Here is a 15,332-nt window from a genome sequence, read left to right on the forward strand (position 1 = left end):
GCAAAAAATGCATTTAAAATGCATTGTTTATTGTGAAAACGACAGCTGCAGTTTGGGAGTTAACCACAGGGGGCGCTGTTGGGTTTATGTGTGACCTGAAGTGTGTTTACAACTGTAGGGGGGTGTGGCTGTAGGTGTGACGTCATCGATTGTGTCCCCCTATAAAAAGGGATGACACGATCGATGCTGCCGCCACAGTGTAGCACGGGGAAGCCGTGTTTACACACGGCTCTCCCCGTTCTTCAGCTCCGGGGACCGATCGCGGGACTCCAGCAGCGATCGTGTTCGCGGGTCCCGCAGCTTCTGACCGGGTCGTGGGAGCATGCCTGGGCTTAAAGGACAACGTACCTATACGTTGATGTGTCCAGCCGTGCCATTCTGCCGACGTATATCGGCGTGAAGGGGTCCTTAAGTGGTTAAAGGAGGCTCCCGGATTCCGATAAGCTCCCCTCCCGCAGACCCCAACAACCAATGGCCAGGGTTGTCGGAAAGAGGCCCTGTCCTCATCAACATGGAGACAGGTGCTTTGGGGTGGGGGGGCCACAGGGCGCCCCCCTGCCCCAAAGCACCTACCCCCCATTTTGAGGGCATGCGGCCTGGCACGGTTAAGGAGGGGGGGCGCTTGCTCGTCCCCACCCCCTTACCTGACAGGCCGGGCTGCTGCTCGGATACGGGTCTGGTATGGATTTTGGGGGGAACCCCACGCTGTTTTTTTCGGTGTACGGGGGTTCCCCTTAAAATCCATAGCAGACCCAAGGGCCTGGTATGCCCTTGGAGGGGGAACCCATGTCGGTTTTTTATTTTAAATTTGGCGTGTAGTTTCCGCTCAAGATTCATACGAAACGCAGCTGACACAGTGCACTTCGGTTATGTGCCGATAGCTGTGGGATTTCGCAGCTGGACGCTTTCAGTTCTATTTTTTCGATCCGCACAAAACCACAGGTAACCGTAGTGTGTGAATGAGGTCATTGTGTGCTTCTAGCTGCGGTAAAATCCGCAGCTAAAATCACCATTCTATCCGTCCGTGTGAAAGGGGCCTAAAGATTTCAAAATAAATACAATTGATTGTCATTTTTATGGCTGTAATGCAATGTAATTTAATTTTGCATATCCCTTGTAAAAGAGATCCTATTTAAGTACTGTTAATCCCTTAATGTGTCTCCTCTTTTGAAATGTTTTCATTCTGCTGATGTATAAAATTAAACGTTTTGTTTCTTCTCTACAGAAGTCCGCTTTGGTGAAGTTTGCCCCACTGGAGGGATTATTGGTTCAACACTTTACTCTCCCCCTCCCCTTTTCCTGGTTATGGGCGTGCCTGGGGACCGCCCAGCACACAGGGCCGCCCAGATCAACTAGTCTGTGACGGCATCAATGTGAGGCTTGGAACGCTGTATCCATGGCGCCCAGCCTCCATCTTGCTCCTCCAGCGGACATGCGCTGTTCGCTGGTGGAGCCCCGTGTGTTGGCGGGTGGTTTGGGCGTGGCTACGTTTCTCTATATTATACATTCAGAGATAATTTAAATATATAAATTATGATGATATAAAATATGAAAGGTAAAAAATGTAAAATTAACATATGCACTAGATAAAAAATTTAACATAAATAAATCCAACAAAAATGTAAACATCTCTTTAAACCTATTTGGATTCAGGTAAAATATTTTTAATTTAATTTGGAATTTCATATATTGCTTTTAATTTGATATATTTAAGCAATACATATTATACTACATTATTTAATCTAAATTAACTTTAGGGCCAGATTCAGGTACAATTGCGGTGGCGCAACGTAACCCGTTTACGTAACACCGCCGCAAGTTTTCAGTGTTAGTGCCCGATCCACAAAGCACTTACCTGTAAACTTGCGGCGGTGTATCGTAAACACGTCCGGCGCAAGCCCGCCCAATTAAAATGGGGCGCTCCCACGCCGGACATTCTGCGCATGCTCCGTTTTCCCGACGTGCTTTGCGCGAAATTACGGCGGCGCAACGTGTTTGTGAATCGCCACGTGCGTAACGTACGACGCTGGAAAACGACGCGAACTCCACCCAGCGGCGGCCGAGGTACTGCATCCTAAGATCCGACGGTGTAAGACAATTACACCTGTCGGATCTAAGGGCTATCTATGCGTAACTGATTCTATGAATCAGTCGCATAGATACTCAGAGATACGACGGCGTTTCAGAGAAACGCCGTCGTATCTCTTCTGTGAATCTGGCCCATACTTTCTATGTTGGTAATCTATTTCTCTTAAAAAAAATCTTTTTTTTCCCTCAAAAATGTAATAAAATTTAAAAAAATCTTTAAACTAATTAAACCAATATTATTACTATATATTTTTGTAGCATTGGCGGATGCGTGGTTCCATGACAGGCAAATTCTCCCCCATCCTGTGTGAGATCGCACAGCACTCGCAGGCATTTACTCTGTGCAATATATGAATTAATGTTAACTAAGAAGCATATACTATAAAAATCATATTTATTACATTACATAAGCGGCATATTTCTCCTTAGAAAATTACACAATTACCCCCCCCTTTTTTTCTGACAATTACAGGGTCGCTCGCAATTATTTGGTCCCAGTGGGTTCCCTGGCTTGCCCCTTCTGGGATTGTGTGTGTGGTGTGGGAATGGTACCAAACTTTGTGGGCCTTCAGGTGCCGTACCAACGCCCCCCCAAGGGCATACCACCTCTCAGACCTCTGGTGGAGAATCGAGAACACACCCTGCTCGCATATGTTTTTATTTGAAAGTGTTACATCAACTCAACATATGTAGGTGGAGAAAACCTTTCAATTTCAATGTATATCAATGAATGGTATTGGAATGTTACACTTATTAATTCTTGCTTAACCATTCCCCTGAAGAAGGAAATAGATATATTCTGAAATGTGTCGGGTGCAAGAATTTATTTAAATAAATATTTAAAAGCATTATGGTGATGTTGATAACATTGTAAATATGTTTGAGCATGCTATGAATCTGCATATGCATGTGTTTTATACAATTCTCTTTTTATAAGAAAAAAACATTTAATACAATTATTACTACTCTAGATACGCTTTAAGAAATGTGTGCCTCAAAAGTCCACTACAAGGGGATTTCGTTTTTCTCTTTATACTGGTTTGTGCCATTTTACTCTCCGTTCTATCTCCTTTTGTTTTTCAGTTATTATTTTTTTAATAAAGGTCACCAAACCTCACTCAGCCTACAAGAGACAAAAAGCCTAAACCCAGGCTAAATTGCCATGTTTGTGCTGGTTTAAATCTGTCCTACCGCCTTTTGTTTTTTGAGTTATTTAAAGGTCACCAAAGGTCATTCAGCCCCCCTTACAACATTTAAAAGACATAAAACTGGTAAAAATGGTAGCATACAGAAGACATGCTAATGCTAGGCTCACCTGTTGAGGTGCTCGACCAACAAAAGTTTTGGGGTCAAGTAGCTGGTCCAGCTGAGTGTGTATGGGGGCAAAATAAGAGTCAGATCGGATTCTGTTTATCAGGTCATTGTCTCCACCCTCTTGTTTTACTACAACCGCAGCTTGTTGAGACAGCACTCTGATCCGCTCATGGCAGTCCTAATAGATTGTAAAACATTCAATAGACTATCAAAATGTGATCGTGAGAGCAGATTTATAGAAATTAAAATGTTTAACATTAAAAAGAACAGAAATATAGACTAACAATATATGAAAACATTTGGAGCAGGCAAAACAATGGATTACACAAATTATTTCAATTATCTGCAGAGGATACATGTAGAACAAACATTTTAAGCCAACCCAGAGTTAGGAGATGTTATTTTCTCCACAAAGCTGTTACACTGCCTGGCATCAAAGTATTAGAACAAGAGGATCAATAGGACATTCAGAAAACTAGAAAAAAATATTGCAACTGTGCTTTTCTTCTTGTAATCTGCAGCGGCTACTAACACAGGCCACTCGCGCTAGTGGAATTTTGTAAAAAAACAAAACCAAGAAAAAAAAAAACCAACAACCCTATCCCACTTAATGAGTCCTCAGTTTTGAAGAGAGCAATGCAGAATAAACACAGGAACAGAGGGTAAGGTGGCCTGTGACCTGCAATGTACTCCAGTATATGGAATTTGCAAGCAAGTCAAGATTCCTTTTATCATAAATGTACAATACAGGACACAGGCTTGATATTCACATACCCTGGGATGTCTTCAAGCAATGAATAAGCAGAGTAGGCAATAGCAAGGTAAACTGAGGTGTGCCAGAAGGCCCAACAATACCAAGGTCAACACATCCAACCGAAGAGTGATGCTGCAAGAATCCTGCAGACAAAAGCCGCATCTAAAGAAGATTGGACGTCTAACTATTCAAACTTTTAAAAGGTATGAACAAAGGACTAGGTGGTGACAATACAAAACTGGGCAAGAGAGGCTTCATACCAGAATAACCAGGAGAGATCCTGCAAAGTTAGTTCAAAGGGTGGTATCTGCAGGGCGGAGAAAACCAGAATGTGGTTCGTAATAAGCAAAGGGTGCTGCAGGGGTGATTTGATCAGAGAAACATGTTGCTAAATCTCCGGCCCGTCAGTGCCCGTGATTAATCTCTGGGCACCCGGCCAGACAAGTGGTCGTCGGTTTAAAAATATTATCAGCAAAATTGTTTGCGTTATATAATAAAAATGCCGCTATATACCTCATTAAGAGCGCTGCTCGGGGATCAGGAGACTCGCTGCCTCCCCTCCTGACGTCATTCTCGCCCCCGCCTACTGCAATTGTAAGATGAGGAAAAGAGGTAGCAAGTCACGTGAGTGCCGAGAGGTGCTCTTAACCTCTTGACCACTGGGCACTTAAACCCCCTTCCTAACCAGACCAATTTTCAGCTTTCGGTGCTCTCACAATTTGAATGACAATTACTCAGTCATACAACATTGTACCCATTTGAATTTTTTGTCCTTTTTTTCACACAAATAGAGCTTTCTTTTGGTGGTATTTGATCACCTCTGGGTTTTTTATTTTTTGCGCTATAAAAGAAAAACGACTGAAAATTCTGTAAAAAAAAAATCTAGTTTGTCATATTAGCAGGTTATTTCTCACACACAGTATATGCATACCACAAATTACACCCCAAAACACATTCTGCTATTCCTCCCGAGTATGGCGATGCCACATGTGTGAGACTTTTACACAGCGTGGCCACATACAGAGGCCCGACATGCAGGGAGCACCATCAGGCGTTCTAAAGCACCCAGGCCAATTCTGACATTTCTCTCCTACATGTAAAAATCATCATTTATTTGCTAGAAAATGACATAGAAACCCAAAACATTATATATGCTTTTTTAGCAAAGACCCTAGAGAATACATTGGCGGCCGTTACAACTTTTTATCTCGCATGGTATTTTCGCAGAAATTTTTTGAACGCGTGTTTTTAAAAAAAAAACTGTTTTGTGCTTACAAAAAAACAAAAAAGTAAAGTTAGCCCAATTTTTTTTCATAATGTGAAAGATGAAGTTACGCCGAGTAAATAGATACCCAACATGTCACTTTAAAATTGCACACACTCATGGAATGGCGCCAAACTTCGCTACTTAAAAATCCCCATAGGCGACGCTTTAATTACTTTTATTGGTTATATGTTTTTAGTTACAGAGGAGGTCTAGGGCCAAAATGATTGCTCTCGCTCTAACGTTCGCAGAGATACCTCACATGTGTAGCTTGAACACCGTTTTCATATGTGGGCGGGACTTACGTATGCGTTCGCTTCTGCATGCGAGCACACGGGGACAGGGGCGCTTTAAAAAAAAAATGGGTATTGCAGAGTATTTGGGTATTGCAGAGTATCACGCAGGGTATTGCAGAGTATTGGGGTATTGCAGAGTATCGCGCAGGGTATTGCAGAGTATCGCGCAGGGTATTGCAGAGTATTGGGGTATTGCAGAGTATTGGGGTATTGCAGAGTATCATGCAGGGTATTGCAGAGTATTGGGGTATTGCAGAGTATCACGCAGGGTATTGCAGAGTATTGAGGTATTGCAGAGTATTGCGCAGGGTATTGCAGAATATTGGGGTATTGCAGAGTATTGCGCAGGGTATTGCAGAGTATTGCGCAGGGTATTGCAGAGTATTGCAGAGTATTGGGATATTGCAGAGTATTGCGCAGGGTATTGCAGAGTATTGTGCAGGGATAGCTGAGCTGGGATGGATGGATCTGTGACTGCAGTTGTCACAGATCCAGCCACAGTGCTGCTGCTGACACCCGCTCCCCCCCCCTCCTCTCACACTGTACCGAACGGTACAGAGAGGAGAGGGAGGAACCGGTGTCATCAAATGACGCCGGTTTGTTTACAAGTGATCGCTCCGTCATTTGACGGAGCGATCACGTGGTAAACGGCCGCTATCAGCGGCAATTTACCGCGATCCGTGATGCGCCGGGTCTTCTAGACCCGGTGCTCACGGATGATTCCAGGAGCGCGCGAGTGGAGGATTCTGGGAGGACGTCCCAGGGACGTCCTCCCAGAATAACTTGACCGTGCTGTAGCAGTAAAATGGCTATGGCACAGTCGGCAAGTGGTTAATGAGGTGTATAGCTGCATTTTTATTATAGAACACAGACACTTTTGCATATTCAATTTTTTTATTTTATTTAAGGTATGCGGAATGAACAATAAGGTATGGTATTTACAGTAACTAATGACATCCAGAAAGACATTAAATACATCACTTCAAATAGGCATAGGATATCAGCGAGAAAATTAACAACGTTCCTTAACAGCCATATGGAAAAAATTATCAACAGTAGGTTGTTGCCTCTACATCAAATATAGCCTGCTTTTCAAACAGAACTGTGATGGGAACCTCAAATTATAAAAAAAATAGGATTTTTAATAACAGCTTACCTGTAAAATCCTTTTCTTGGGAGTACACCACGGGACACAGAGCCTTTAGTCATTACATTGTGGGTTGTATAGTTCACCAGAGGTGATTGAACACTGACACACCCAATGAAGACGAGTTCCCCTCTATATAACCACTTCCATAAGAGAAGTACCTCAGTTTTGTAGCAAAGCAGTAAGGATCCCATAGAAGGGGGGGACCTCTGTGTCCCGTGGTGTACTCCAAGAAAAGGATTTTACAGGTAAGCTCTTTTAAAAATCCTATTTTCTTGATCGTACACCACGGGACACAGAGCCTTTAGTCATTACATAGTGGGACGTCCCAGAGCAATGCTCTATATGAAGGGAGGGAGACACAGATCAAGCAGACCACCACCGGACGTGAGGCCCTATACCGCTGCTTTCAGTACACTACGCCCGAAGGCGGAATCCTCTTGTCCTCTTACATCGATTTGGTAGAATTTGGTAAATGTATGGACTAAAGACCAAGTTGCAGATTTACAGATATGAGCCATAGAAGCCTGATGGTTCACTGCCCTTTGTTCCTTAAGCCATAAGCCTGAATTATCATTTGTCGAATCCACCTAGAAATGGTAGATTTTGATGCCACTTGGTCCTTCTTAGGACCGTCTGGCAGAATAAACAAAAACATCTGTTTTACGTATCTGAGCAGTTGCTTGCAGATAAACTCAGGAAAAAAGGAAGGTAAAACAATATCTTGATTTAAATGAAACGTCAACACCATTGAAAGAAGGAAGGATTGGGACGTAACACAATTTTGTCTTTGTGACAAACGAAACAAGGCTCCTTACAGGAAAGAGCTGCCAATTCAGAAACTCTCCTACGCAAAAAAGGCCAATTTCCTACTCAAAAGGGCTTCAAAGGGCTGCTTCTGCAAGACCAAGAACACTAGATTCAAATCCCATGGGTACAACGGAGGTTTGACTGGTGGGTTTACCCGCAGTACCCCCCTAAATGAATGCCTGGACTAGGGAATGAGATGCCAGCGGTCTCTGAAAGAAAACAGGACAGAGCCAAGATTTGACCCTTAATGGTACTCAGGGCTAGTTTCATATCTACGCCCAACAGACAAAAGGCCAGAACCCTACTGACATATTTTTGCGGATTCCACCCTCTGGATTCACACCAGGAAACATATGCCTTCCACATTTTATAATAGACGAGCCTGGAGGCCAGCTTTCTAGCATTAATTAGAGTGGAGAGAACTGGACCCGAGAGCCCACGCTTTTTCAGTGTGTAGGTTTCAACAGCCAAGCCGTCAAATTTAGCTTTCGTAAGGAAGGATAGAACACTGGACTCTGCGATAGCAGGTCTTGGCGAAACGGAAGAATCCAAGGTTTCCCCACCACCATCCTTATGATTTTGGTGAACCAGGACCTTCTGGGCCAATTCGGGGCCACCAGGAGCACTGGTACTCCCTCTCTTGATTTTGCAAAGCAGTCGCTGCAAGAGCGGAACCGGAGGGAATGCACAGATCAGGGAAAACTGATCCCAGGGAATCATTAGTGCATCCGTTTTGAAGGCTAAAGGATCTCTCATCCTTGACACAAAGGTGTCCAACTTCTTGTTGATCCTGGAAGCTAGTAAGTCTACATCTGGGGTCCCCCATTTCTGGCAAATAGCTTAAAAAATGTCAGGGTGGAGAGACCACTCTCCCGGTAACAGCTACTGGCGGCTTAGATAATCTGCTTGCCAATTTTCTACTCCTGGAATGAAGATTGCAGAAAGACAAGGAATATGACTTACCGCCCATACCAATATCTGGTTCACTTCTCTCTGAGCATCTCGACTTTGGGTGCCCCCTTGATGATTGATATAAGCTACCGCAGGAGCATTGTCAGATTGAATCCGAACAGGGTAACCTTGTAACCTGTGTGTCCAGGTTCTGAAGGCTAGGTATCTCCAATATGTTGATGGGCAGGCTCCTTTCGAACTTGAACCAAGTTCCTTGGGCCGCGGCCTCTTCCAGGACTGCTCCCCAGCCGGAAAGATACCACCTTCCAGGTGACCAGAAGGAAGGATTTCCCGATTCGTAAATTCTTGGCGTTTAACCACCAACTGAAACTTTGGGGCACTGTTGTAGAAAGGTGTATTGGTAAATCTAGAGCTTTGATTCTTTTGTTCCAGGCAGCCAGGATACTGTTTTGAAGCCGAACGAAACTGGGCATAAGGAACGGCCTCAAAGGAGGCCACCATCTTCCCCAATAATTTCATGCAAAGCTAATAGATGGTCCCTTCTTCACCTTGACGACGCAGACTATTTTCTTTAAAGATTTGATCTTGGACTCTGGAAGGAACACTCTGCTTTGGGCCATGTCTATAACCATGCCCAAATATTCTACCCTTCTTAGGGGTTGCAGAGAGGATTTCTGTGGGTTTAGGATCCACCCTAAATGCTCTAGGTATTTTACCGTACTGAGCACACCGATTTAACCATGCTACTGACTCTTCTACCAGGAGTACGTTGTCTAAATAGGCTGACACCGCTATGCCTTGCGCTCTTAGATTTGCCAAAAGTGGGGCCAGAACCTTTGTAAACACCCGGGTGCAGTAGCCAGGCCAAAAGGCAGGGCCACAAACTGGTAGTGTTCTACTGCAAACCTTAGGAACTTGTGGTGAGCGGGGTGGATAGGTACGTGTAAGTATGCGTCTGATGTCTATTGACGCCAAGACTTCTTCGCCTTGTAAGGTGGAGACCACCGATCGTATGGTCTCCATTCGGAAATGGCAAATGTTCAGAAACTCATTCAGAGCTTTTAGATCCAGAATGGGCCCGACGTCTCCATTTGGTTTAGGAACCACAAAAGAGGTCTGAATAAAACCCCAAACCTTGCTCTTTTAGGGGAAATTCCATGATTACCCCCTGAGACAGCAAGTGATCCAATGCTTGGAAAAGGTTTTCTCTTTAACCGCTTAACGCCCGCCGCACGACTTTTTACGTCCACAGAATGGCACGTACAGGCAGAAGGGCGTATATATACGTCCCTGCCTTCTAGCGGGTCGGGGGTCCGATCGGGACCCCCTCCGCTGCGTGCGGCGGGCGGCTTACCTGCTGGAGTGATCCGACTCGAGGGGGCGGCTGTTCGTTTCTGTCTGCCCCCTCGTGATCGCTCCCAGCCAATCCCGCGAGCCTCCGCCGTGTCACTTCCTCTGCCTGTAAGATGTAAACATAGGCAGAGGAAGTGATGCAGCTCTCATCTCGGCGGTATTTTCAAACCGCCGAGATGAGAGAAGACTCACACAATAAGTCGCACCAACACTACACTGACACCACACACATAGGCACACTTAACCCCTTCCGATCACCCCCTGTCACTGAATGCAGTGATCATATATGTACTGATCACTGCATTTAGTGTCAGTGTGACAGTTCGTGTGACAGCCAGTTAGTGTTAGGTCCAGGGTAGCCCCGTACCCCCCTAATAAAGTTTTAATCCCTTGATCGCCGCCCTAGTTAACCCTTTCACTCCATATTGCCAGTGTCACTAAGCGATCATTTTTCTGATTGCTGTATTAGTGTCACTGTTGCCGCTAGGAAGCTATTTTTTTTTTTTTATTGGGATTTTTTTTTTACTAAAGACATGTGGCTAAATACATTTTGGCCTAAATGTTTGACTAAAATTTTGTTTATTCAATTTTTCTTATAACAAAAAGTAAAAAATATTGATTTTTTTTCAAAAATGTCGCTCTATTTTTGTTTATAGCGCAAAAAATAAAAATCGCAGAGGCAATCAAATACCATAAAAAAAGCTCTATTTGTGGGAAGAAAAGGACGCAAATTTTGTTTGGGAGCCACGTCGCACGACCGCGCAATTGTCTGTTAAAGCGACGCAGTGCCGAATTGTAAAAACGTTTCTTGGCATTTAGCAGCATATTGGTCCGGGGCTTAAGTGGTTAATGGATCTTTGGAGATGTTGGAGTTTAGGAACCGGTAACGTGGGATTTCTCGGAATTCCAGTTTGTACCCCAAGGATACTGTGGAAGCCACCCGCTTGTCCTGGATTCTCTATTTGCCAAGCTACTGAAAATTGCCGAAGCTGCCCCCCCACACTCAGCCAAGCTTCACAAGGGGGCTTTTGGGTTGTGTTTGTTACATTTCTGGACCCACGTTTTTTGTGACCCTGTGTTTGACCTTGGGTCTTAGTTCTTGTGGCTGGCTGAGAATGCCGTCGCCACTGTCTGGAAGCTGATGTTCTGGGAACTGGGCAGAGCGAACGATTGAAACACGGGCATTTGTTCTTTTTCTTATCTGGTAACAGAGTTGTTTTACCACTTGAAATCTTTTGGATGTCTCTTTGGAACCATGGAGGGGGAAACCAAAAGTTTTTTACATGGGGTTTCAGCTGACCAATGCATTAACCAAAGCATTCTGTGCATCTGTACTAGCTGGAGTGTAAGGTGGGATGCCTTCTAAATAGAATCTCTAATGGCATCCACTGTAAAACACAAGGCCCTAGGGAGGTTCTCCCATAATTTGACCTGATCCGGAGGAAGATCCTTTAGTCCTTGCTTTACCTGTTCCTTAAGGACCTGACACATACCAACTGCCGCTACAGTGGGTTGGGTTACAGAACCAGCCATAAGAAAGGCGGATTTAAGATTCCAATTTCAGAAGGATCTTTAAACACCTGAGCATTGTCTACAGGACAAGTTAGATTTTATTCACGCAAGAAATGGCCGCATCTACTGCAGGCAACCCCCATTTCTTGGATGAACCAGAAAGGAACATGCAGCTTGTGGGGATTTTAATGAACCCAGAAAGGAAACAAGTGAATCAGATAGCCCAGAGGAGGGCAATTTAACCGTTGAACGCACTGCTTCAGCATAACATTGCACCTGCAGTTTAAGAACCTGAGAAGCAGAAAAAGGTTCCTCTGACACACCTGATCCATCCAACTGCTCCTCATCCTTATCCCCTGCTAGGGATGCATCCTCATCCTCCTCATCAGAACTTTCAGATGGGGGATGGCGCTTTTTAAACCTTCTGAGAGGATGCTGCGAAGCTACTGCCAAAGTGTCTTCAGTGACATATGCAGGAGCTGGTACAACAGGAGATGCTGCTATGCCAGATAACGACAATAGCTCATACTGCGCAAGTGTTTCCGGTCTTACAGGAGAGGATGGGACTAAGCAGGACTGGCTAGAGCCCCCTGGTTCAGGTGGCGATGCTTTAGCGCCTTTCTTAGATGTCCCTGAATTCCTCCTATGGGAAGACATAGTCCTGTGCCAAAGCAGAGGTACGAAAACAAAATTACATAGTAAGTCAGGTTGAAAAAAAAAGACACAAGTCCAACCAGTTCAACCATAAAAAATAAAAATAAATTGTACCATCCCATATACCCAATTCTATACCCACCGTTGACCCAGAGGAAGGCAAAACCCCCAAAAATTCTTCCTGATCCCCCGAGAGGCAATCAGATTTTCCAATTTACATTTAGGAAAGTATACAGGCCTTTCTTAAAGCAATCTACTGAGCTGGCCAGAACCACCTCTGGAGGGAGTCTGTTCCACACTTTCACAGCTCTTGCTGTGAAGAAACCTTTCCGTATTTTTTCCGCTAGACGTAAACAGTGCCCCCTTGTCTTTTGTGTTGACCGTAAAGTGAATAACTCAACACCAAGTCACTATATGGACCCCTTATATATTTGTACATGTTGATCATACCCTCTTTATTCTCCTCTTCTCAAGAGTTAATTCAGTTCCTCTAATCTTTCTTCATAGCTGAGCTCCTCCATGCCTTTTATCAGTTTGGTCTGCACTTTCTCCAGTTCCCCGATATCCTTTTTGAGAACTGGTGCCCAAAACTGCATATTCCAAATGAGGTTTTACTAATGATTTGAATAGGGGCAAAATTATATCCCTCTCTCTGGAGTCCCTGCCTCTCTTAATACAAGAAAGGACTTTGCTCGCTTTGGAAACCGCACCTTGGCATTGCATGCCATTATTTAACTTTTGATCTACCAAAAACCCCAGATCCTTCTCCACTATGGATCTCCCCAGTTGTACTCCTAGTATGCATGATGCATGCATATTCTTAGCCCTCAAGTGCATAACTTTACATTTATCAACATTAAACCTCATCTGCCACATAGTCGCCCAATTAGACAGTGCATGGAGGTTGGCTTGTAAATTGAAGACATCCTGTAAGGATGTTATTCCACTGCATAGCTTGGTGTCATCTGCAAAGACAGACATGTTACTTTTCATCCCAGACCCAATATCATTTATAAAGATATTAAAAGGTAAGGGTCCCAACACTGAACCTTGGGGTACACCACTGATAACCTTAGACAATTCAGAGTAAGAATCATTAACCACTACTCTCTGAATTCTGTCTTTTATCTAGTTTTCGATCCATTTACAAACTGATATTTCCAAGCCTGTAGACTTTACCTTACAAATGAGCCATGTGTGTGGAACATGCATCTCCAAAATACGCCCATTTCTAACCAATGACACCACAAAACTCTTAATTCACTCCCTGGTCATCTCTCGCCTCGATTACTGCAACTCCCTCCTCATTGGCTTACCTCTGCATACTCTATCCCCCCTTCAGTCCATCATGAATGCTGCGGCCAGACTAATCCACCTTACCAACCGCTCTGTCTCTGCTACTCCTCTCTGTCAATCCCTCCACTGGCTTCCGCTCATCCAACGAATTAAATTCAAAATACTAACAATTACCTACAAAGCCATCCACAACTCTGCCCCCAGCTACATCACTGACCTAGTTTCTAAATACCAACCTGTACGTTCTCTTCGTTCTTCTCAAGACCTCCTACTCTCTAGCTCTCTCATCACCTGCTCCCATGCTTGTCTCCAGGACTTTTCTAGAGCCTCTCCATGCCTATGGAACTCCTTACCCCAATCTATCCATCTATCTCCTTCTCTATCAGCTTTTAGAAGATCCCTGAAAACCCTTCTCTTCAGAGAAGCCTACCCTTCCCACACATAACGATCATCCCCCACAGCTAACTACCCTTTGTTCCACTTGACCCTCCTTTCTAGATTGTAAGCTCTAACGAGCAGGGCCCTCTGATCCCTCCTGTATTGTGACTGTACTGTCTTCCCTGATGTAAAGCGCTGCGCAAACTGTTGGCGCTATATAAATCCTGTATAATAATAATAACTGTATCAAACACATTTGCAAAATCCAAGTATACCACGTCCACTGCCACGCCTCTGTCCAAGGTTTTACTTGCCTCTTCATAAAAATAAAATCAGGTTTGTCTGACAACTTCTGTCTTTCATGAAGCTGTCTGTTGCTTAGATCGTTTTTTTTAATCTCTCCAGTATCTTCCCAACTATAGAAGTTAAACGAATAGGTCTATAGTTACTTGGTAAAGACTTTGTTCCCTTTTTAAATATAGGCACCACATTGGCCCTGCGCCAATCCAGTGGTACTATTCCCGTAATTAATGAGGCCCTAAAAATTAGATAAAATGGCTTTAAAATTACAGAGTTCAATTCTTTTAGGATCCATGGGTGTATGCCATCTGGTCCAGGCGTTTTATCCACCTTTATTCTGTAAACTTATACTTTTGAGCCATTGTGGATAATTTGGGGCTGCGTCACTACCACCCCCATTATGTACATGAGCTCCCCCATGCTCCATTGTATACACAGAGCTGAAGAAAGTATTTAATGAACTAGCCTTCTCTTTGTCCCCAGTCACCCACTCTAGATTATTTTGTAAAGGGCCTACATGCTCAGACCTGGCATTTTTACTATTAATATATTTGAAGATTTTTTTGGGGTTTGTCCTACTATCTTGCACAGCCTGATGCCGAGTAGGCGTGCAGGGTGCCTGTATCCAACACACATAGAAAAGCTTACGTGACCCCGAAGCTGCTATGTCACCGTTTGCAGGTTTCTTGTAGACCCTTGGGCTCCTTTTGAAAACTCCTGCTCCGCGCATGCGCAGTAGAACGGCACGCATGCTGATGTGCATGCTCGCATGACCACACCCCCTCTCTCCCCCAGCCCTGTGATGATGCACTGTAACCTTCAAAAGCGCATGCGTGTGTAGGGAGATGGCGGCGTGCTGGCAGGAAGGGGAAAGAGGAAGCAACGCTATATGAGACCCTCTGCGCAACTATGTGAGTTTTTCCCACTGGTCATCAGGGCCACCATCAGGAATTATGGGGCCCTTACACAGCTTCAGGCATGGGCCCCCTGGAGAAGAGAACAGGGGGGGGGGGGGGTTTCTGCCGCCTGAAATTGAGAAGTGGGGGGGGCTGCTGCGAATTGAGAAGCAGCCCCCCGCTAATTGAGAATCGAAGGGGGGCCCCTTTACAAAATATTTTTTTTTACAATATTATATATATATATATATATATATATATATATATATATATATATATATATATATATATATATATAAAATACAAAAAAAGGGGGGTTGCCATCCGGGGCCCTGGGCCATTTAACCACTTCTATACC

At 44.3% G+C, this 15,332-nt stretch overlaps 1 protein-coding gene across 1 annotated transcript in view; it reads right to left on the minus strand.

The window, feature by feature from the left end:
• ADSL (adenylosuccinate lyase) overlaps positions 1 to 15,332 on the minus strand; it is a 299,794-nt gene that overhangs the window by 40,730 nt on the left and 243,732 nt on the right. Inside the window, exon 12 of the mRNA XM_040359575.1 lies at positions 3,404 to 3,580. Coding sequence (XP_040215509.1) covers positions 3,404 to 3,580 — 177 coding nt within the window. The remainder of the gene's footprint in view (positions 1 to 3,403; positions 3,581 to 15,332) is intronic.

This window comes from Rana temporaria, chromosome 7 (genome assembly GCF_905171775.1).
Source record: "Rana temporaria chromosome 7, aRanTem1.1, whole genome shotgun sequence".
Lineage (NCBI taxonomy): Eukaryota > Metazoa > Chordata > Amphibia > Anura > Ranidae > Rana > Rana temporaria.